Source organism: Poecilia mexicana, unplaced genomic scaffold, assembly GCF_051168715.1.
Source record: "Poecilia mexicana isolate PSO_F unplaced genomic scaffold, ASM5116871v1 scaffold_14, whole genome shotgun sequence".
Lineage (NCBI taxonomy): Eukaryota > Metazoa > Chordata > Actinopteri > Cyprinodontiformes > Poeciliidae > Poecilia > Poecilia mexicana.
In genome coordinates, this window is record NW_028263383.1 from 7,473,672 (window position 1) to 7,497,257 (window position 23,586).

At 37.7% G+C, this 23,586-nt stretch overlaps 1 protein-coding gene across 1 annotated transcript in view; it reads right to left on the reverse strand.

Moving 5' to 3' along the window:
* The window catches only part of rxfp2a (relaxin family peptide receptor 2a), a 125,614-nt gene that overhangs the window by 43,652 nt on the left and 58,376 nt on the right, over positions 1-23,586 (reverse strand). Inside the window, exons 4-6 of the mRNA XM_088012602.1 lie at positions 12,251-12,331; positions 11,446-11,551; positions 2,656-2,727 (exon numbers count right to left, since the gene is read on the reverse strand). Coding sequence (XP_087868728.1) covers positions 2,656-2,727; positions 11,446-11,551; positions 12,251-12,331 — 259 coding nt within the window. The remainder of the gene's footprint in view (positions 1-2,655; positions 2,728-11,445; positions 11,552-12,250; positions 12,332-23,586) is intronic.

The window sequence follows — 23,586 nt, forward strand, 5'->3', positions numbered from 1 at the left end:
ACATCCTTGGCACTCGCCCGAGTCACTAAAACCAACCTGGTTCAGTAACAAGTGCACGTTGTAATAAAGAGAAAGAGCGACTGTTAACAGGTGTGCTCTGTGGAACTAGTTGACTGCAGGCTGTTCAGTCTGGCTAATTCATGGGGGGAAGAAGGGTGGGACATCTGGACGGAGGTCGTCAGAAACCAGGCTAGTCTTTCTCGACACCAGTTTAAACAGAGTTTACTTCAGTTCTGGACAGGGTAAATCCCAGCAGATTTAGGAAACTCAATTCACCCGTTAGGCGGAGAGCTGGTAGCACATCTCCCTCCTCTCAGGAGGGGAAGTAGAGAGAAAAGGGGGAGGAGGAGGTGTTGCGCAACAACAAGGTTTTTCCAACAGGTTTGGCTTATTCTACCAATAAACTTATGCAAGCTCTGAAAAACACACAGATGTTGTGCATGGGTGGCTGGATTTCGATATTGTTTGCAAACAAAAGTACCGACTCCTGTTGCATATTTGCACATGAACAGAAAACTATTGTTTGGTGGCAGATTGGGGTGGCGAGCTGGTTGAGTACTCCAACAAACACAACCTTGTTTCCTCCAAGGAAAGCACAGGTTATAAGTTTCAAACTAATTTCACTGGCTGAGTCTTGACGTTCACTCTTATTTGAACTTAAACCGCACAAAGAAACAAACAACTTCCTTCTCCAAACAGATACACACAGAGAAACACAGACAGATACTGCCTTGTTTTGAAAACAAAATCACTACGAGCCAAACACGAACTACCATCCAGCACAATGTGCTCTAGAGGAGCATTTCAAATGGACATGCAGAGGCAGAATACCCGAGTCAAAATGTTACACAACATAAAATATAGGAATAAAAATATAAACACACCTACAATCTTAAAGACTGACAAATGAATCCCTTCCAAAAGGTTCATGCACAACTACCTTAATTATATTGTTATTTTCCATTTAACAGATGACAGGTCTCCAACCTTTTGTCAAATGAATGGTACAAGTCATTTTGACTTGGCATTTTGTGTAATACAAAAGGTTACAATTATTTCCATTGCAATAATTAGGTTATAGGAAGAAAATGCAGTAACACTTTATTTGAAGGGGTGTGCATGACACTGTCATAAACATGACATAACAGTTAACACTAAAAGTTGCATTAAAAGTCCATTAAAAATGCCAACTTTGCATTGAATTATCATAATTTACAAAATCATGCAAAGTTGGCACTTTTAATGGACTTTTAATGCAACTTTTAGAGCAACTTTGCATTAAAAATGTCATTATTTACCAAATGACACTCCATGACAACTGTCATAAACATTCATAAAGACTTCTTCATGTTCATGACAGGTGTTATGTCATGTTTATGACAGTGTCATGTCAGTCTTATGCAAACCCCTTCAAATAAAGTGTTACTGAAAATGGTATTTAATTTTTTGTGTGTGCGTGTATGTATGGGAGAATCTCTTTCCTCGAGTTGTTCCCATTTCTTCAGGGTCTGCAGCAGAATATATTTCTGATTATCTAATGGTATTTCAAAATGGGATCTCTATTGCATTTTAATTTTCACGTTTTAAAAACATGAATCCAGAAAATAGGTAATGTAAGGCTTGAAAAGTATGAACTAGATTTCCATCTGAATTTACCCTTTCAGATGGAAATATGTCTGGAACAATTTATGGAAGTTGGAAACAAGCGGCTCAAAGTTATAATCCCAACTGAATACCACTGTTGAGTTCGGAGTGGTTTTACTGATGTATAAGAATGTTACAAACATAAAACAATCTAATATACTACATGAGTGATTTTGCAAACAAAAACAACATCAATTTCCGAAGTACAATGTGAAGCCAACACATAAAATGACTGAAACAAAAGACTGACTTGTTTTCCACTCATCAGAAAGGCTCAACATCCTCCTCCATAAAAACTCACCCCATATTTTCAGAGTTATTTGAAATGTCCTGCCCTCTGTATTAAAGCTTTTTATGTGTCACAGTTCTTCCCTGCTAAACTCATTTGGCCCAGTATTAATGCAGAGTCGAAAAGAGTTGCCTCAGAAAACAAAACCTTGCCAAGCTGTGGAAATGTGACTTTTTAAGCATAACGTATAATACGCAGTAATTAAAATCAGCCATCAACATCTGTGTGGCCAGTTTGCAGACAAATATAGTTGTGCAAAGAAATGTCTATAAAATTACACACAAATGATCAAAAACAACAACAAAAAAATCTGTATTTTCATCATACAATAAATTCTACTTTTAAATTTTATTTGAGGTGTTCAGAAAAATCCCTTCAACACATTTAATATTATTTGAATTTTAAAACTGCAGCACTCGTATAGCTGCAACATGGAGGTGCACTATAAAACAGGTTGATTTAATTTTTGTTTGACAGCTAAAATGTTTTTTTTTAAGACCAAATGAATCTTTGTTCATTGTGTCACATCTTACACTGTAGTTTTACCATTATAGCTTTACTTAATCCAGACACATTTTCCATTACTGTCTTTATGGTGTACCTTCATTTACACTTAAGTTTCCATTTTTTAAAAAAAGCCCAAAATTTGAACTCTGATCCATTAAACCAATAAGTGGAACGTGTTTGTGAGGAACGGAAGCAGCAGGCATAAAATTACTCACAATCTCTCCAGTGCAGAGTATTCAGAGAAAACAAAGTCGTCCAGAATTTGGATCTTGTTGCTCCTCAGTGACCTGTAATAAAAGCCAAATAATGTCAGAATAACACTAAGCACATTAAGCAGGATGAGCCACCTACAGTACAGTGAGTTGGGGAAAAAAAAGGTAAAATGACTGAAACAAATGAAGCATTATGAGCTCTGAGTAACCACACAAACAACGCCTGTGTTTTTATTCAGAATGCTTTTTTTTAGCATTTTCTTTCACTATGAAAGGAGAAGAACCATCTGCCGGAGCTCTAAAGCACTTAAAAATGTCTGAGAAATTAAATAATTTAAGGAACATTATACTTTCAGAGCAAAATCTTCTGCAGTGTCAACACAGAGGGAGGGCTAAAGCCAAACTTCTTGAAAGAATCTAAATGTCAGCGGCAGATCATCTCCAGTCATCAGAAAAATTGGTGTTTATCGAAACAAATTTGACTTTAAGTCTGCTTGATCAAAATCTCCACCATCAGCAGCAACAAAAGCCCTGCAAATATATATTAAGTTATGGACAATGAATTGAGGTCAATTAATCTGTTTGTTTCCTCAAATCATGCAAATCATGCTAGAAAATAAGGGTATTCTACAGAAACACCTTTTTTTTGCTTGTCAAGCTAAAATATTTCAGCATATAAAATTTCAAACCCGTTTCAAATATGGTTGATTTTTATTGTGCTCTTTAGCCAAAGAGAAAGTAAGGAAAGAGATAAAGATTACACAGACATTCTCTCTAGCCTTGGATGAACCAGGACAAAAGAAAAAACAGTTAGTAACTTAAACGCTGATAAAACAAAAGGAAGATACTTTCTTGGAAGGTGACGAATGAAGCACACACTGCAGAGGGAACACGTTCTGGTTACACAAAAGTAAAACCATTCCAATTAATAAAAATGACCCATTGTTATGTGCTGGGAAACAAAATGCTACTAAATCATGCAGAGTCTGGTCCAGGACAGGACATTAGCTACAAACTGAAGCAAACTAAGGTGACCAAATGAAAAAATGAGAGGCTTAGTTACTAACATCCACCTAACATTCATTCTTTCTCTTTGGAAGAGTGTCCTGACCAAGATAAAAATCGATTTTTCTTACTTTTTAAATGTCATATTAAAAGACTCGATAATAAAAGTTTGTAAAAGTTCACAACAGTTCAAGGTGTCAGGCAAAACTAGTACTATGAGCCTAGAAAATGCATTCTACCCCACCTTTAAAGGGGCAGTATTAAGTATTTTCCGGGCACATTGTGATTTGTGGAAACATGCGGTGCTTTTGGGGGAGCAAGCGTTTAGGCACCCCGATTAGCTGCCACTGGAAGGATCTCGCAAACATTCATCCATGTATCAAGGCAACACTCCTAGTATGCCCTTGATGAGGGAATAACTTTATAACATGATGTAAAGCTTAAAAAACTCAACCTAGCATAAAACTGCATTGCAACAGTCTAAAAGAACTGAATTAGCATTTATTTTTTCTTATTTGCAGACCTTTATGCCCTTTCACATTTGTCTGAATCGACTTCATGACTTGCTTTTTTTCCAACAATAAAAATATCTATAAATCTTCTTGCACAAATTGTGATGTAAAATGGGTTAGAGTTGGTGAAATTGATTATTTCTTTTCCCCATAAATGTTAGTTATTGAAAATTCCTCCAATGCTTTTTAAGTTTTATGTAAAAAACTGGATTGAGGTTATGTAGTGCTGAACCCTCAGTGCTCTTCTGCACTAGAGCTACATCTACATGTGGCACAGGAGAAGGCTGGAATCAAACCATCAACTTTCCGGTTGCAAGATGATTACTCTTCCGCCTGAATAATGTTCAATCAAGAGATTATTTTTGAATGTACGGTAACGTATTGCACATACATTAGTCAAAAATAACCCTGCAGAAAAGTTATATTATTCTATACTATCCCTGCTGCTTGTATTCTTTTGTAAAATATAGTGAGATACAATAATTAGCCTTTTTGTTGGATTATTTTACATGATTTTAATGTTTTTAATGAACTTTTGAGTTAAACTCAAACAGCTCTCCTACCAGCAGTCTGCTGTCATCTTGATAACACACTGTCCTGTTCTGTGATCGACTGGATCACTTGGGAACGATGCTCTGAATCTGGCTCAAAACTGCTCATTGTCAATTTCGGGATAAAGCACTGGCGATCATGTTTCCAGCACTCTGTTGTGGCTTTAATTACATACAGAGATTTTAGGTAATTCTTTTCGCAGAGCAACGAAGTGTGAAGCTGAAAACAGACATGTTACTGCAACAAGTGTAATTGGTTTGTTTATTTACATTATGATCTTTTAAAGAGTTACCTTCTGGCACATTTACAGTAAAATTCAATAATGTGCCCTTTATCTGTCAAATAATCTAATAAATAATATTTAGATCTCATTACGGAATAAAATGTTAATTCAGTTGCAGAGGGTCATTTTGGCGCTCAGCGCTCGTTTAACTCTGGCTCTGTTGCTTTTAAATGGCCTTGTGAAGAAATAAAAAGTAAATGGCAAGAAGTTTCAGTGCTTAACATTACTCTAAGTGTAACCTGGAGGGCAGTGTTGTGTTCAAGACCACCTAACCCGAGACCAAGACTATACCAAGACCAGAGTGTATCGAGACCGAGACAAGACCAAGACTTTTAGGGTCCGAGACCAAGTCAAGACCAAGACCGAGGAAAGTCGAGACCGAGTCAAGACCAAGACCAGCTACAGCTATGACACAATAAAATGTAAAATATGATCGAAATTGCTTCTCAGAATAATCTGAAAGATCCATATTCCCATAAAAACACCTAGATATTAAATACTTAATACATTTTACCAATATTAAATATTCCATTTCTGTGTTACAATGTGTGATGGTCTCGTGCCATCCCTAAAAACATAACACCCTGGGAATTTGCCCATATTGCTCATATAAGAATCCACCACTGTTGCACCATTAAACATAGCAATTGAGGCAATGCCCTGATGGTAAATAACACTCAACTATGAACACTGACCAAGGAGCAACAAGCAAGAAGTAACCAAACAGAAGGCGCTCATCGTGACTGTTTTCACTCTCTCTCCCAGTACATGAAGCCAGGTAGTCTGACACCATGGCAGACATTACAGCTGCCACTTTGAACAAAAACAAAGAGCAATGTGCATGCTCTGCGTGCTCTTTCGTTCTTGTGTTTTAGTTATTTGTTCATTTAAATATCAACGTACATAATTAAATAATGATGCAGTGTACACAGAGCATTACTAGAACAAAGAACGGGTGTTCTGTCAGGTCAGATCGTCATACGCTTAACACGAACTCACGGTGTTCTGTCAGATCAGCATACGTTGTCAGATAGTCGTACGCTTAGCTCAGACATGCATACGCTGTCATTACCATATGATTTTATTTAATCAGCAACATAGAATCATGACGTAGATCATCATACACTTGGTTATTAACAGTTGTATGGCATCCAGCTGCAGCCAGACCTACTTTAAATACACTTTGAAACCACGACAACACATGTATATCTATCTAATTATCATATTATGTCATATTATAAACAATTTAATGACTTATTTTCGTCATAACTTGTTGCATATGCTGAACTGACAACTCCACTGACGGTCGGACTTCTTAAGGCGCATGCGCTGGCATGGTACTCACTGCATGTATGCTAGGAACATAGAATCATGACGTAGATCTGTTATTAACAGTTGTATGGCATCCTGACTTAGCGGTTAAGTGAGTTTTACACGGGCGTGTGTTGTAGCTGACTCCAGCTGCAGCCAGACCTGCTTTAAATACACTTTGCAACCATGACAACACATGTATATCTATATAGTTATCATTGAAAACAATTTAATGACTTATTTTCGTCATAACTTGCTGCATATGGTGAACTGAACTCCTCTGACGGTCGGACTTCTTAATGCGCATGCGCAGGCATGGTACTCACTGCACGTATGCTATTCTGACAGTGTATGGTAATCTGATAGAACAACGGCTCTCAGTGAGTGACACTCCAGTCCTATCTAATAAATAAAGAGCCGTGGAGAAGAATCGACTGTTTCTGAATGTCACATCACTATATTGCAGACTTTTGGACATAGCGTTGTCCTATATATGCGACAAGTCAGTCAACATCTCCGCACAATAATTCAGGCAGTGAGTGACTTTTTTTCATCACAAATTCTTATGTGTCTCTGTACAGCTAGCTTTGCTAACATCACGTTAACGGGGCTTACCTTCTTTGAGCTACTTTTCTAAGTGACGAAAATAGTTAGACGTTGTCCCCATCGTCTCTGAAAGCGAAGCGCTGCTGAGTTAGCTCTGGCCATCGGATTTCTTACTATTTATGCAGCGCTATTATATTACTGACGATTAGACAAACATTTTCTGCTGCTGAGAGAAAACCACTGCGCATGTCCTGGAGCGCCGCGTGCGAGTGAAAGGTGGGGAGGGGGAGGAGGGAGGAGGGAGTAGCGCCGCACGCGAGTGAAAGGTGGGGAGGGGAGGGGGAGGGGGAGAAACACGTAGTTGCTTGGATTTTAATCGGTGAGTTTTGCATCCACTGAAAACAAAGATGTTAACAAATAAAGTGGACAGTATGCTGCACGTTTAGTGATATTTTCACAGTTGCGGTCTCGACTGGTCTTGAAATAAAATGCCGAGTCCTCAGAGCCCGAGACCGAGACAAGACCGAGACCAAATGCGGTCGAGTCCGAGACGAGACCGAGACCATCAGAAAACGGTCTTAAGACCGGACTCGAGACCAAGACCGATCTCGAGTACCACAACACTGCTGGAGGGTCAGCCTGAGAGTGATGCACTGAATGGGAAATAACAGCCCTTTTATAGTGATTGGCACGATGTGGGATAGTAGGCCAGTCTAAGACCCATCCATCCATGTTTTATACCGAGGCTTTGCTATCTCCAGCATCCAGTATATAAGACACTGGGGAAACAAAAGTGGAGGTCACCAGTTTATCACACAATAGACAGCCTTGCACAGAGACACACCAAAGGGCAATTCAAAGTGACTGCACAAACAGAACAAGCAAACTCTCTAAGCAGGCGTGTGATTTGCCAGGAATTTTGCCACCGTACTTCCCTCACACATTCTCACCAATTTGAAATGTTAACCACTAAATGTTTTGTAGATTCTTACAGATTCTTTCTCGATCACTTTTTCAAGCATTTCAGATAAAAGCTACAATCTGTAAAACATTCTTAGCTTATTTGTGATAAGGGTTGGAGTAAAATGTAACAGTGTTATTTAATGCAAAGCAAAAGCTACCACAATTCAGTACAGTTACTAATGACAATATTACGCATCATATCTGTTGGGGGCGGGGGATATTGTATCTCTATTTTTATTCATTTTCATTTTCTTTTGAAAACTATTAATAAATATGCAATTGAAATTAGGCAAACACCTTTTATTTACTCATTGTCTGAATTTAAATCAGACAAGACTTTTCATGTTTTAAGTCAGTTAGAATTACCAAAATAATTTCTCTTTGTTAAATGCCAGAATAATGAGAGTAAAAATGTGTCAAATATTTTCTTTTTTTTTTATTTAACTCTTGTTCAAATCACAAGTTTATCCATATTCATTATTATCTCTTTAAGCGGGGAGCTCCACAGGTCTGGCTCCTCCTTGGGGACATTTTCCAGATGGTGGAGGGTGATATATTCATCTGTTCAATTAACAAAAATAGACACAGTGGTAAATAAAGTAAACTTTATAAAGCGCATTTTACAGACCAGAAACATATTGTGTTATGCAATATGAGATAAATTTATCATCAACATATTAATTACGGCAGCTCATATGTAGTTGTGAAATGAGGGAAGCTGTAGCACAAGTGGAACTATCTGTATCAAGGCGTTTATGACAAGTAGACAACGTCTGTTTCTCAGGAAAAATACATTATTGTGTTTGGTCTGTATAACCTTTATGACTTTGCCGCTTGATAAATGTATAAAAAAATAAATGTGTGGACTTTGAAGTGATTTTTAATTCATGAATGCTCTAATCAAATCTATTTTTTTCATCAGAAGTTACTTGCACAACTAAAGCAGCCGACATAAATTCATTTGTTTCAGACTTTGAGAGAGCCGTCCTCCCCTTCAAATCATCTCAGCGACTATAATAGTCTTCATTCAGCAGGTCTGCAGCACTGTTACTAACTGGCACATGCAAGCAAGACCACATATTCCCCATAACAGCATCCTTCCACCGGCTGCCAGACGGATTTGAAATTAATTTTAAGCTCCTCTATGACTGATCCTAAATTGTGGAACAAATTGCCTCTTCACGTCAGGTCCTCTCCAGCATTAGACATTTTCAAAACCTATTTGAAAACTCACTTTTATTCTTTGACTCGTAATAAAAATAAATTCTTACTGCTGAAAGTGTATCATTTACTACTCAAGATAAAAGTATGAGCCTGTTATGTAAAATTTACCTTTTGAGCTTTATATGATACCTGGGGTGTTGCTTTGATTCTTTCATCCATATTTCATAAATTATATCTCCCCTGGCAGTCATTATTAATTAATAGCTAGCTAGTTATTAAATTAGTTATTCAATTAATTAGTTATTGAACCAACATGTTTAATAAACTTAAACTTTTCAGTTTAAGCAAAAAAATGCTCAAAACACGGCCCATTTCCACAAAGCTTGTTGTTGGAGCTTCCACCTCACAGAGCACCCCTACCTCACCCAATCCCCACTCAGCTCCTCTAGACTAGTGGCAGCAGCGATTAGCAAACACCTGGTGGAATCTGCTGAGCTTATTATACAAACTACTTCTCAGTCAGGTTTTGAAAGGCTTTGTTGTGATGATGCACTGAAGGCGGACTGTCGGGAAGGGACAGAGGCCATATAGATATAGAGACATTATGTTGTGCTATTTTAAATGATTATCACTTCAATTTTTAGAGTTATTTTTTAAAAAGCCCAACTAGGGACAAATGCTGCGAATTAGCTGTTGCTATTGCACCATGATGCAAACATGGGACTCCTGTTTTATTCAGTTTGTCAATGTCGATGTGTGTCTGTCCCTATCAAATAAACTTTATAATAATAATACAGATCATTTTCCTGACAACTGAAGGTTAACAGTTACTTGATTGTGCCATGAAGTGGAAAATACTAAATATAGCTCTTTTAAATTTTGTCGTGTCTTTCTTTCATTTGTTTCTGTCAAATTTGGCCATTTAAAATGTGCAGTTTGCACAACTGTTGATTCAGATGTATATTAGTAAACTGAAATGACTTTCACCGAGTCTGAAAAGTCAAAAGTTGAAAAACATCTTTTAAAGACTCCTGAGTGCACGTAGACGTGGACGGGGTGAAGAGGGCTTAAATCCAATCACTGCTGAAAAAGACACATAAGTTAAAATGTCAAGGCCAAGCCAAGAAATATTTTAGAACAGATTTTTCAAGGCATAAATATACGGATGAGATGAGAGCCTTGATGAAAGGATTCACAATGGGCAGCTGGTATGAGCCGTAATCATTAAATATGAGCTGGTTTAACCTTTTCAGATTGAAGGCAGACTCAAAGCCTACTCTCAAATCCACCGCCAGTTTTAGAAATCACTCACCTCAAGGAGTGGTTGAGGGAACAAAAAAAAACATGTTTGTTTTTTTTATGCAGCACATGCATCAAAATACTTCACTGCATAACATTAAAGGAAATATTAAATGATATATTCTCCTAGATAAGCCAAAACCTTTCCCTTACTTTCGTACATTATTAGGTTGGAGGTTTATTAAAATTTTGTGGTTTTCAGTGATAAAGTTAATCCCCAAAGAAAAACAAATTGCCTAATAACTGCGCACTCATTACATATTGAGGTGACTCATTCTGATGGCTGCTCATTTGTTCAAAGTTCATTTACCTCACAGGACACCGACTCAGCCAATGACAGTCTAAGGGACAAATGGCATTTGGCAGACATTTTCTCTCAGACATGAATGTCCAGTTTGTCATTGGGATGATTAATAGAATTATACTACAAATCATATTTACTAACACATAAACAAATAATCATTTTCCCTTGCTCTAACAAAACCAGCCTACCCTCTAAATCTTTATTTTTAAAATTATCTTTAAATTAATTACGCTTAAGAAGAAGATGGTAAAGTCCTTTAGAAAAATGACCTTCATTTTTGAGTATCCACTTGGTGGAAAAGAAGGGATAATTTAATAAATCAAACTTATCTCATTTTACAGTGCGGTGGAAAATACAGAGACAGTGAGCAAAACAGAACATTTGGTCGAAATTATATTTAGAGCTCTAAAGCAGTTAAGACTCTATTTTAAAGAACTGATTGTCGGCGGTTTTTCCCACAAAATATATCACAACTATGTATTTAGTTTACAGGGGGGTTTATATGTTACCAAGCCGTTCTGGAAAACGTTTTCATATTCATAAAAACAGATTTATTTGAAAATGTTTAAATTTACTCAGGTTATCTTTGACTAATAAGAAAATTGGTTTAATGAAATGAAAAATGGGTACAGACACCGTCTGTGAGGGGGAAAGAGTCCTTTATATATTTTGCATTTCTGAATCTGTGTCAGTTTCAACATTTTGAGCAAAGCCACACAAAACAAAAATGTTTCTCTAACATCAACGCATCTCGAAACTTTCACAAAGATTCAGCTGCTGAAATGGACCATTCTCTTCAGAATGTGGAGGATTTAAGAAGTTCTTCTCAGCAGGATTAAGAGGGTTGAACTTACAGCCATGTAACATTTGGTGAAACCAGGGGAACCTCCTCGAGGTTGACCTCCACACACCTGACGTCTGTTTGGATGCAGTCACAACTTTCTGGGTACTCCTGCAAAACTAGCAGCACATACAGACTAAATGTAATTTGAGAGATTTGTTTGTATTTGAACACATTAAAGACATCAGGTAAGATTTAGATGTTTTTTTTCTGTTAAAAGAAAGACAATCTTTTTAAAATTGAACAAGATCATTTTCATATTGCCTTGCAATACAGTTTTCAATTCAATGTTGTTGTTTTTTTGTAGTAGTAGTTTTTGATGCAGTCCATATGAGTAGTGGCCAACAGCGGCAATAGATGTGTTTGAGGGGACAAGCACCATAAACAAATTATGAGTCATTTGATCCAGAACATTAGTTTCATGTGTCTGCAGCCATCTGGAGTTTGTTTTTTACCCCTGGGCGGTGAGTAGGCACCCCCTGCTTGCTGCTAAATGGGGCGATTAGGATCTGCTTGCTGTCAGTCACACTGAGGCCAAATACAGTGAAGCAAAAGTTACCATTTGACTTTATTTCGCCATTTAGTGTTAGTGCTACCTTTATTTCTGAGGAATTTTTGGCTTTAATTGTTTCACAAGCTGTACTGGGATTTGGAGGTTAGCAGAAGGCTTGCCCCGGGCATTTTGCATGCAGATGTTAAAACTGCAGAACCTGGATCTACAGATTTCTATAGACATTAAGAAAGAATTCCCAGCTAATGAATATTTGACTTGATGCACAGAGAAAGCACAAACTGAAAACAGAATGAGAATTACTTACAGCATTCATTGAGAAAAGAAGAAATCGTTGGTCGGTTCTGAAGGGTTTCTCCGATGAAGTCTGCCAAACCGATGTTATCACCTGCAAATCACATCAAAGAACAACAAGTTGCTGATTTTGAATATTGAATTGAATATTTTAAAATCCATTTAAAACATTTTCTACATCTAATCTGGTTAATTTTTCATAATCATTTTTTTGTGTGTGTTTAGACTGGTGCCCTGCAGGAGTTTTTAATAATTAATGTCATGTATGGTGGAGAATTTACAAACTCTGATGAGCCTCCTTAAGATTTTTTTTTTCTTCTGAATGGATCATAATTCACCTCGCATATAGTGTTGTGCAGCTTTATAGAAAATTAATAAAAGAAGTAAATGTATATGACAAGGTGTTAACTGAGTATTTTGTTACTCAAGGTAAGATTTTTTTTTTATGTAATTTATAGCAGCTCAATTTTAAGGGGAATTTTGCATATATTAATCAAAACCTATTGTAATGAGACAAAAAGTAAACACTTTCATCTGAATTTTCTCCATAAAGTTCTATGCAGCTTTCAAAGCATCTTATTTAGCAGTAGTTGATCATGTTGGTAGCATTTGTCTTGATATGAAAAGAAGAGTGAATTACTAGAAACAGTAGAAGAAATAAGAATCCCCTGAGATATTCAAAAGATTTAGATTTAGAATGACAATGACATATTTCAGTTAAAGTTTATAGAAGTGAGATAAAACAATTTAAATCTCTTTCTGCATTTAAAAGAAATTTGAAAATCATTGATTAAACTGATGTTTTTTGTGCATTTCTCCTGTATTTCAAATATGTCTAATTCAATCTGGAGAGACTCAAACGGAGAAAGAAGGCGATTAAAAGAGTTTAATGACAAAATGAGCATGAAAATAAAAAGTCCTTTGGCGTTCAGGCCCCGGCCAGGGACATCGAGCTGGACTTCGATGCAGCATAGGAATGTAGACCCCCCCGGGGTCTGTACTGGTGGAGGCGGTCGGAGGAAGATGAGGCCCGATAGGTCCAGGTTGCAGAGAGGCGGGCGCTGATTGATGAGGCAGGTGCGACTAGAGTCTTCCAGACTGAACTTTTGTCAAGACTCCATTAGCCAATATAAGTTTATACTTCTTTCTGCTCCTTTTCATTCATGATTTATTTTAGTGAACTATTCATATTTGAGTCAATAAAATAAAACAAATTAAATTTAATACAGGTCTTAAATAAACTACCTGTAGGGTTTTTCTAATAAGTAACTGTTTAATAAAAAACAGATTGGTGGTAATCCAGCTGTTACACATCCCGTTGCCCACCAACCACGGCTTTTACTGCACATCCCTCATGCTATATTTAGATTGGATGGACTGAAAGAGCTAGAAACGGCCTGACATCTTGTGCTGTACCAACATCCAAGAAATCAAACTTCTTAAAATCAGTTACAAAACATTTGGATAAATTAGCATTCCCTGAAAAACATGTTTGTCATTGTCTCTTTCCCAGTTCATGCCCTGTTGTTGCATTTATTCTTGGTGCCATGTGATGTAACTCTGTTTGTGTTTCTGTCCTGGAGGCAGCATTCTCCCTCGCCTGCAGCACTCCAATCTTCCAAATCAGTGGTTTTTAAACTTTTTTTTTTATGACAAGTGCCGCCTTCTGAAAAAAAAAAACTAACAAAAAAAAGCTCTTAAAAGTACCCCTTTTATGATGGGCAATAAAATACGGCTGTACAAGCTTACCCTTTTCAGCTAGGTACAGTTCAAACATTAAACAGTCGTTACTTTTTTAGTGTTTTCGGTCACTCCTATTTCTAAAGCACTAAAGAATAAAAACAAAAAAATAAAATAAAATAAACTGTTATTCAAGTCAAAGAGGAGTCGCACACAAAAATTCCCTCTTAAGCACATATTCAGTGTATATCACGGTGCATGGTTTGGCTAATGGTGGACACAGTAACAGCTAAGAGTTCTTACAGTTATTTAAAGTTTTAATCAAATGAAACTGGAAGCAAACAGGCTCTTTCATGGTCAGAACACCAGAAAAGCTTCATGACTGAATGCCATCTTCCACTCACGCCTGAGAAAATTCAGTCAGATGTTGAACACCTCTTGGGGAGGTGGCAAAGGGGGTAATGCATATTCGGAGGCCTCCATTCTTGAAGGGGCCGTTACAGGTTTGAATCCTGGCCTGTTGACATTTGCCACATGTTTTCCCACTCTCTCACAGCCTTGTTTCCTGTCAATCTATGAAATAGAGGCTACTAGAGCCAAAAAAAAGGATCCTTTGAAAAGGATTTTTTGTGGTCAACTGGTGTTGAAGAATCTGAAGGACCTCACAGGACAAACGAGTCGACAAATGATGGGACTAGACCTCATCCTGCACCACCACGACTACTCAGTCAGGATCCTGTTTGTGGACTTAGGCTCAGCCTTCAACCCCACCAACCCATCAGAAGCTAACAGTTGTGGCCTCCACCTGTCAGTGAATCACAAGAGACTGGGAAGCATCTTCTCAAGCACAAGAACCACCAGCACAGATGTTGTGTTTTCTCTTGCCAATAGAATTTACGTTTATAGCCAAAATTCAACCCTAATCCGACCCAAAATTTGGGCCAAAATTATTTAGTTGAAAGTAGAGAAAACTAAATGAGAAAGCACAACGTAAAGTTGTGTTAATCTGCTTATTATAAAATGGGTAGAATTATGTGGAATCAACTTTTTTGAGCTTCGCATCACGTTATGATGTTATTCCCTCATCAAAAACATACTCAGAGCGTCGCCAAGATTCTTTCTTGCATGTTTGAGAAATCCTTTAACTCCCATCGTAACCATTCAGCTGTGCCAAAACGCCTGGTGGAACGAAGTGCCGCCTTCGACAAAAACGCCACCTCAAAGCTGCAGTTTCCAAGCTTCCAAACTTCTTCCTGCTCCTAAGAATCATCTTAGGGTGCGTTCACGCTGCATCCTGAAGTGACTCAATTCCGATTTTTTTGACGTAATGCGACTTGTATCCGATCTTTTCATGGCAGTGTGAACAGTACAGGTCAGATTCTTTTTCGAATGTGACCCATACCCGACAGTATCCGATTCAAATGCGACCTAACGTTCAGGTCGCATTCATCCGAACTGAACGTCACTGATTCTCAACAAACCTCACTATTCTGCGTCCTGATAAGCGCAAGTGGGAAGAAAAACAACAACTGTGTTTTTGTTGTGACCGAATTCAGGGTCTGCGTCCTTCGAAGGACTGGTCTATGTAGGACGGGTCCTTCGAAGGCCGGGAATAAACAAAGACCGGAAGAAAAATATCTGTGGATTCGGACAGGTCTAGCTTAACCAACTGTCCCCGCTCCCACCTCAGCGTAACTCATGTTGCCAAGCAACCGTGACAGCGCGAAGCAGAGAGGAGAAAAAACAACGGAGCCGGAGTTTGTTTTTTAGTCATGTATTACTGATTTCTATATTGTTCTTCAACTTTTATAGTAAAGGATGTTCCATAGTAAAAAGGAAATCTCTTAGTTTGATTCTAAAATGTTCAAATGTGTACTGCAATTTTCTACAAGGAATACAAATTATTCATTTACAAATATAATACTCTCCACATCGCAGATAGGACATTACGGTTAAATAAACCTATTATGTTTGAAGGCTTAACTTTAATTAATCAATCAAACCGATGTGCTCTGCTTTGAAATACTTTACAAACCAAAAATTTTTCAACCAGACCTGTCTGAATGGGCGTTTTCTCTCGGTATACCGAACCTGGAGCGCCCGGCCAGCTGACAGCTGGAGGGGAACTGGCTGTTAACGGTAGCAGAAGGGGTCCGAAAATGTCAGAGCAATATTGCAATTAAGTGATGTATTGATGAACCGAGCAGATATTTGAGATTTACACACTTACATTCTCGCCTAAAAACGTTGTACCAAGTCACGTTGTGTCATTTAAAGTGTTATATAGCTAAATAATTTGTCGCCATGAACCTGCAATGAATTATGGGATATCGTGGGCCGTGAAGGATACACCGGACCCATCCTTCAAATCTGGGGGAAAGAAGGACTCATTTGAAGGATGCATTCAAGGAGTCTTTCATGACGGACTATATGAGGATTAAGTTGTTAATATGCTGCTCCGGCCGGGCAACAACTTCAAATATGTAAGCTAAGCTCCACCGTTAGCCTCCATGTTTACTTCCGCAAACATTGAGCACTTCTTCTTTTTATGGCGGTTGGCAGAACACTGAGAACGCTGACGCTATGGCGCCCTCTACTGCACATGCAGGACACTTTCAGGTCGTTTGCCCGTTCACACTGCAGAACGCATACAGGTCGCATTTAATGGGCAAAAAAATCGGAATTGCCAAAAAATCGGAATTGGGTCACTTCAGGCTGCAGTGTGAACGCACCCTTAAAGGGTTAATAGAGGAGCGATGTTGTGATGACTTGCTGAAGGCGGAGTGTCAGAAAGAGCAGGAGCTTCTTAAAGACACAAGAGGGCCAATTTCAAGGTGTTAAATTATGAAGTAAAATATCTTTTAAGTCATACTTTATATGTACAACATTTTTATAACAACTGAAGGTTACAGTTACTTGATTGAGGTCTAACATGTACCAGGAAAATACATAAAGATTTTTCCACTGATTATTAAGAATATAAATAACATTCACATTTCTTAATAAAATCTAATGGTTAGAAGGTTTTTTTGTTTTTTTACAAAAAAGAAAATAAAAAAAAGAAAAGACATTCAATTGTTTTGTAATCTTTTGAGTTAATAAAGATGGCGTTATAAAAGCTTGTATCTGATTAATATTATCTTAATCTGCAGGATATTCTTGGTGGTTTAGAAACCTTGGTACTGGTAAATGCTCCATACAATGTTCAGAAGACTGGCAAACATCTCTGTGCAGGTATTTCCAGTCTTTTGTTTAGGTTAGAACTAAACACACTGACAGAGCCAGTGTAACTTTCCTTTGCTGTCATTTTTTAAAGTATTGTAAGCAGTTATTGTCATTGCACACGATAAAAATCTGTGACACTGTGGTACTTTTTATGTGCCGTTTCAATCAGACAAACAGGTGAAATGGAAAATCTTGGTGCATCAGCTTTCTCAGCAAGGAGAATAGATTAGATGTTTTACAGCAAGGCACAACAGAGGAAACCAAACATTAAATTAGACACAAAGATTTTATGTTTGCCAGTATACCCTTTTTTTATAGTACTGTGAAACTGGTTTCAATTGGATTTGTGACTGGTGTCTTTCTTAGGTAGAGTTTCAAACATCTTTGCCTCTGCAGGACACTAAACTAAAGTGTGAGTTAGATGTTCTGAGTTTAGTGAGTTTAGTTTGCCATATTCAAAGTTCAGGAATATTTTTCATGATTGCTTTTCTTTCATTGCCTCGAGTTACAGTGCCTCCCCACCTTTTACGCCGTTCTATCTGAAATCCTTTTTATACAGTCATTATTTCTTCAAGGCTGCTCTCAAAAACAGAATTAGAGACGGTCGTTCATGCTTTCATTTGATCTGCCATATTTTGTGGACTACAAGTCACACAGGTAGTTGCAAAGAAAATTAATAAAAATGACTTTACAGGCGTGCCTTCTTGGTGTTCCTGCTACCCGCCTTTCTACCACCCTGGATTTCTGTCAGTTTGTTGAAAAGCAAGCAAACACATTAACATTTTTAAATAAATGCGACTTAGATGTTTTTCTTCTTCGTCATGGTGCATTTTTTGACTGATGCGCCCCTGACGTGACTTGCACTCCAGAGCGACAGTCTTTTTTTTAAATTTTGAATAAGAAAGACCTCAGTTATCTCCAGACAGCTCAAAATGTTGCTGCAAAAAAGAAGGCGTACAATTTTCCAGTTTTAATCTCTTTTCATTGGCTGCTGGTACATTTTGAAATTCCTATTTTTTGAATTTCGTTTTAGAGCCCTGTGTGGCCAAGCCTCAGCCTTTATCTCTGACCTTATAGACCCCTACAGCTCTTCTCGTAGTCTGAGATCCTCCAGTCAAAGGCTTTTATTGGTTCCTTGAAAACTTTTAAGGCCAGTGGAGATAAATTTTTCAGAGCAGTGCCCCCCAGGTTGTGGAATGCTCTGCCTCATCTGTGTGCAGTCTTGCTGTTTCTTTTCAGAGGAAGTTGAAAACTCATTTACTCAGAATAGCTTATATGTATTCAGCTTTTATTAGTTCTTTTATGCTTTATCATCTGTGTTTTTAATGTTTGTTTTTATTATAAAGCACTTTGTGGTTTTCTGACCAGTTAAAGGTGCTATATAAATAAAATTTACTTGCACATAAAAAAATCAACTGCTATCTGAATGAATGTCTAGATCTGGAAAATGTAAATATTTTAAGTCCTTCCTTGAAGCCATTAAAACTATATAGAAATTATTGAGGAAAATATTTAAAAAGAGTCTTTATCAAACAGAAATGAAAGGAAAAAAAGGAAAGGCTGCGGTGCACACAAGATGTTTTCAGGAAATCCAAGAACAGCACATGCATGGAAAATTTTATATAGCTTGGGCTTTAAGCCTATAACGTCAAAGACACTTTCAATTTTATTTGCTCAATAACACAAAAAGCTAAATTGAAAACACACCAAAACTTAAAAATATCCTGCACAAGTCTGCATACCCTTTTAAGTTTTTCATGGTTTTGTCACTTTACAACCTCAAGCTTGAATGCATTTTATTGGGATTTTATGCGATAGACCAATGGAGACAAGAGCATAAATGTGAAGCAGATGGAGAGTAAGCCCAGATCTCCTTTTGCACATAAAAAATCTGAACAGTCAGGTTTGCATTTGTGTTCAGGCCACGTGAGTTAACACTTTGTTGAATTGGCTTCAATTGTAATTATTGTTGAAAGTCGTTCATTGTGTATGTCATCCATCTCCATATAAGGAAAATGAAATCTTTGCCCATTCTACTTTGCAACATGGATCAAGCAGCACGTTTTCTCTGCATGAACAGCGCAATGCCACTCCACCATAGTGTGATACATCTCCAAATGTAATAGTCTACTGTAATTGCTTTTTGCTAAATCCCAGATTTTTTAGAATACTCATACTTTACAAAAGCACTGGAAGCTTTTTAGTATTGTTTTTCAAAGTACAAGGATGATAAAGCTGGACTCACACGCATGTGGTAAAACAAAATTATATTTAAACCGGATAAAGATGGCGTTTGGCTTTTCAACCTTTCATATAAATAAAAAACAGGATGGGTTTGAAAAGCCCCCTGCTGTACCGTTTTGTTATGTTTGATCGGCTCACCAGGTCCAACTTTCTGTTAATACTTTTGGGGTTTTGTTTTCCTTTATTTTTTGGGACACGGGATCTGAGGGCCTGAACTCTATTTTCTTCACAGAAAATCAGAAGAAGCTGAACTAAAAAAATCAAAGTGAAGAGAATTTATGAATAAAATATTTTGTTGAACCCTCATCTTTTGTCTCGTGTCCTCAAATATGTTGTGCCCTTGGTGGACGTAACACGTGTTGACAATCCTTGTTATTTGGCAGTGGGACACAGTGTAAGAGAAGGACAGGCCACCTGACGAGAAGTAATGCAGCACAAGACGGCTCTCTGATTAGATGGAACCACAGGCAGACGTATAAGTGCCATCTTGTTATGGATAATATGAAAAGAGAAACACCCCCCTGCTGAAATAAACAATCATCTTTTAGCTATTGAGCTAAAAGATGAAAACTAATAAATAGAAAACCAACAATAAATGCATGAAGTAACTGTAGTTTAAAAGCTGTTTTAAGTATCTTAGTAGTATTTAGTTAATAAGAATAAAAAATGGTTTGTAAATTAGAGAAAGTGACAGATATTAATATCCATATTCAAATACCAGAAAATTGTGCCATCTGTGAAGTGAAATGCAAGTTTCAGATATTTTTTCCCAGAGCAGCAAGGAATTGTTAGGGTAGATTTGGACCAGAGTGATGACTAAAGTGAGTTTAATGGAAAAAGAAGTTGGTGGAATTAGTTTGCACGGAAAGAAAAGTGCTTTGGGACTCATGTCGTTATTGGTTAGCAGGGCTTACACTGATCTAAAGGTTAAAGTCTGATGTCATAACAGAGACATTTCTTTTGTTTCCAAATTAAAAAAAATTAAAAAAATTTATACACAGTCAAAGAAAATACCTCATTACACTTAATTTCTTTTAATCTTTGACACAAATCAAATGTAAATATCCAATTAGTAAAACTATGTCAATATGAACAACAGATGTTTATTTCTATGTTCTTAATATTTCGGTATGCGTTTTAGGAGGGGAATAGCCATGTGGTATTTGTTTGGTCATGTGACGGTGATAGTGATGCAGCCCAGGATTATGGAAAGTTTAACTGAGATAGAGAAGGTGGTGTAGTTGCTTTTACACAGTGTTAAAAGTGTGTGGAAATATATATAATTTATATGATAATGTTAAATGTTGACATCGGATACCAATATTGATTCTTCATATTTGTGCATCCGTCTTAGTCTTCTGTAGATTAGAAAATTAACCAGTAGCAATAGTAGCTCCGTTTTTAGATCAACCTGGCCAAAATGTAACAATTAAAAACAAAAGAGCAGCAGTCTCAGAAAAACACTTTAAAAATCATCTTCCTCAGTCAATTTAATAGATGAACTCTCCCTTTGCACAGCCTTTTAATAGCTTTGTGCCCGTGTGACCTATGAGATCTTTGGCATGCCATGCACTTCACCGTTGTTGGGCTTTATAAATATCAGCTGCAGGGCTGGCAGTCCACTGCCTGTTCGGTCTATGAACGGATAACATCTAACCACAAATAAAAGAAAGACTGCTGTGTTCCGTGCATTGCACAAGTTAATTTAGGAACTGAAGCCCCTGAAACACTGGGAAAATCCAGACATTTCCATCAATGAATGAATCTCCCTGAATGTCCTGCATAGAACATGAAAAGTGGACATTTCTGGGGAAGGGAGGGCATTCGGTCAACCTAACTTGGGTAAATTGGCTTTAATTTAATTGCTAAGCTATGAGCATGTGTTTGCACTGTTGTTTCTCCTGTGTGTCTATGTTTTTGCTCTGATATGGATGGGTGATGTGTCCAGTTCGATGATAAATGTTAGCATCAATTCTCCAGTGAGGTTACACTGGTACAGATAGACAAACGGAGGACAGTTCAATCTATCATTTGAAGTTGAAAGCAGTGGCGTAACTGCAAACCTGCCAAGACATGGAAACCTGTCTAAACTTCAAAACCAAGCCATTAATCAAAGGAGCATCCAAGATTTCCCTTGTAACTCAGGAGGAGCTGCAGAGATCCAAAGCATTAGGCCTTTACAGAATATTGCAATGTAACGATGCAGGGAAACATGTGGAAGAAAGTGTGCTGGTCAAATGAGATTCAAGTAAAACTTTTTGAGTTACATGCAAATTCCTATATGCGTAAGACTGCAGAAGGCATTAAAGATGCTATTCCCATGATGTAACATGTTCTTCACAGCATCAAGCTTGTGGTATGCTTTCCCTTAGAAGGCCCTGGAACTGGTCAGGATTGATGGGAGGAAGGGGCTAAACCCAGGGCAATCCTGATAAAAATTAAATGCTACAAGCTGTAAAAGTCCTGAGCCCAGGACAGAGACTCAGTGTTGAGAAAAGTGTTCCTACACAGACACCCAGAGATGCTGTTAAAGGATTTGGAACAAAGGATTTTCACGTGTTAAAGTCCAGATTTAAACATGATTGAGATTCAGATGCAATGTTTGAAAATCATAGTTCACTTCTTTTTTGAAGTCCATGACTATTTGGTTTGGAAGCATTTAGGCCCTGATGTTTTCCCTTACACATCATTTCCTCCTTCTGGCTGGTAGATGTTTTCTGTTCTGGTTTAAATTAAACAAGCCCCCTGAACTTTTTTTAATTCTATTTATCTCAATGAGACTGTGTTCTAATCTGGGTTTTTTTTTTGTGCATTTCTTTTGAAGTTTTCTGTGTTTATTTAGATCTGTGTCCCTGTGAGTCCCTGCAGTGTCCTGTCTTCCCTGCTGATTGATCCCAGCTGTGTCTAGTTCCCTGATTACCGTGTATTTATGCCAACCTGTTATCTTTGTCTGTTGTCAGGTCCTCGTCTAGCATCGTACGTCAAACGTCAATCGTCAGTCGTCCGTTGAGAGAAGCCGTCAGTCGCACTGGTTAAGTCCTGTGGCGGCCGCTCACGTAAGCAGTCTGTGTCTCAGTTCTGAGCTATCAGTGTGAGTTTAGTACTCCGTTTACCTGTGCTGCCGGATCCCGGACTGTATGAGCCTGTGTTCTGACCTACAATAAATCTACGACTTACCTCTCTGCCTGGGTTCAACGACGTTATTCCTCACCTCATTATCACACATTATAACAAACTGAACTTCCTTATAAGATTAAATTTTGTTAAATTAAGTTTTCCAAAAATGTCCCTCTTTGTCATTTTTTATGCAATGTAATATTTGCAACATCAAAGAACTACAATTACCACCAGGTGGGTAGATTTTTTTCTTTTTTTACAATATAAAAATTATGACAACTCAACTGCACTATTAGCTCTTTTTCTAGAAAATTATTATCTGGAATAACTAAATTAAACCAAATCAGCTAAGACTTACCTACTGATATATTAGCTATGTAATTATTGTATACTTATATACTTTACTCCTCTACCGCAGCTTGATGCAGCTATATGACCTGGCCTATTTTCATCTATGACCCTCGTACATATCAGAATGAGACACTGAGCCAAAGGAGTCGAAGTTGACCTTTAACCTCACGTTGCTGTTCTGTTACTAAAGCTGAGAACATTGAGGAAATGTGCTTCAAATTCCTGCTTTGGGTAAGAAGGTTGACGATGAAACACATCCGCCTGATTCCTACTGCCATTGAGATGTGAATAAGGATGCAAGCAATAAATTAATTTGCGATCCATTGTTGATGAGATTAAAATTAGTTCCATTCACTTAACTATTAAAGTGCATGTATGGTGCCGGCTATCCAGAGGAGGGCACCGCTGGTCATTAAACAGAGCCAGTTACAAGAGAAATAAGCATGGCGGAGACATCCAAGAACAGACAAGTGAAACTGTCCATGTGGATACATGGTTTTTGTACTCTTCTTAACATCCCCAGGTCATCTTCATTGACTATTTCTTTTTTTTATCCTTTTTTCCAGACAGCCTCTGGACTTTCTTTTATGTGACAACCAGAACTGTACCTTGGCTGGATGTTACTATTATGGTTTGAAGATTTTTATGATTTTGACATTCAGGGTAGCTGTCCATTTTTGCCTTGCCTGTTTGTTGACAATGTTTATTTTGCTCAGTTATTGGTTTATCAGG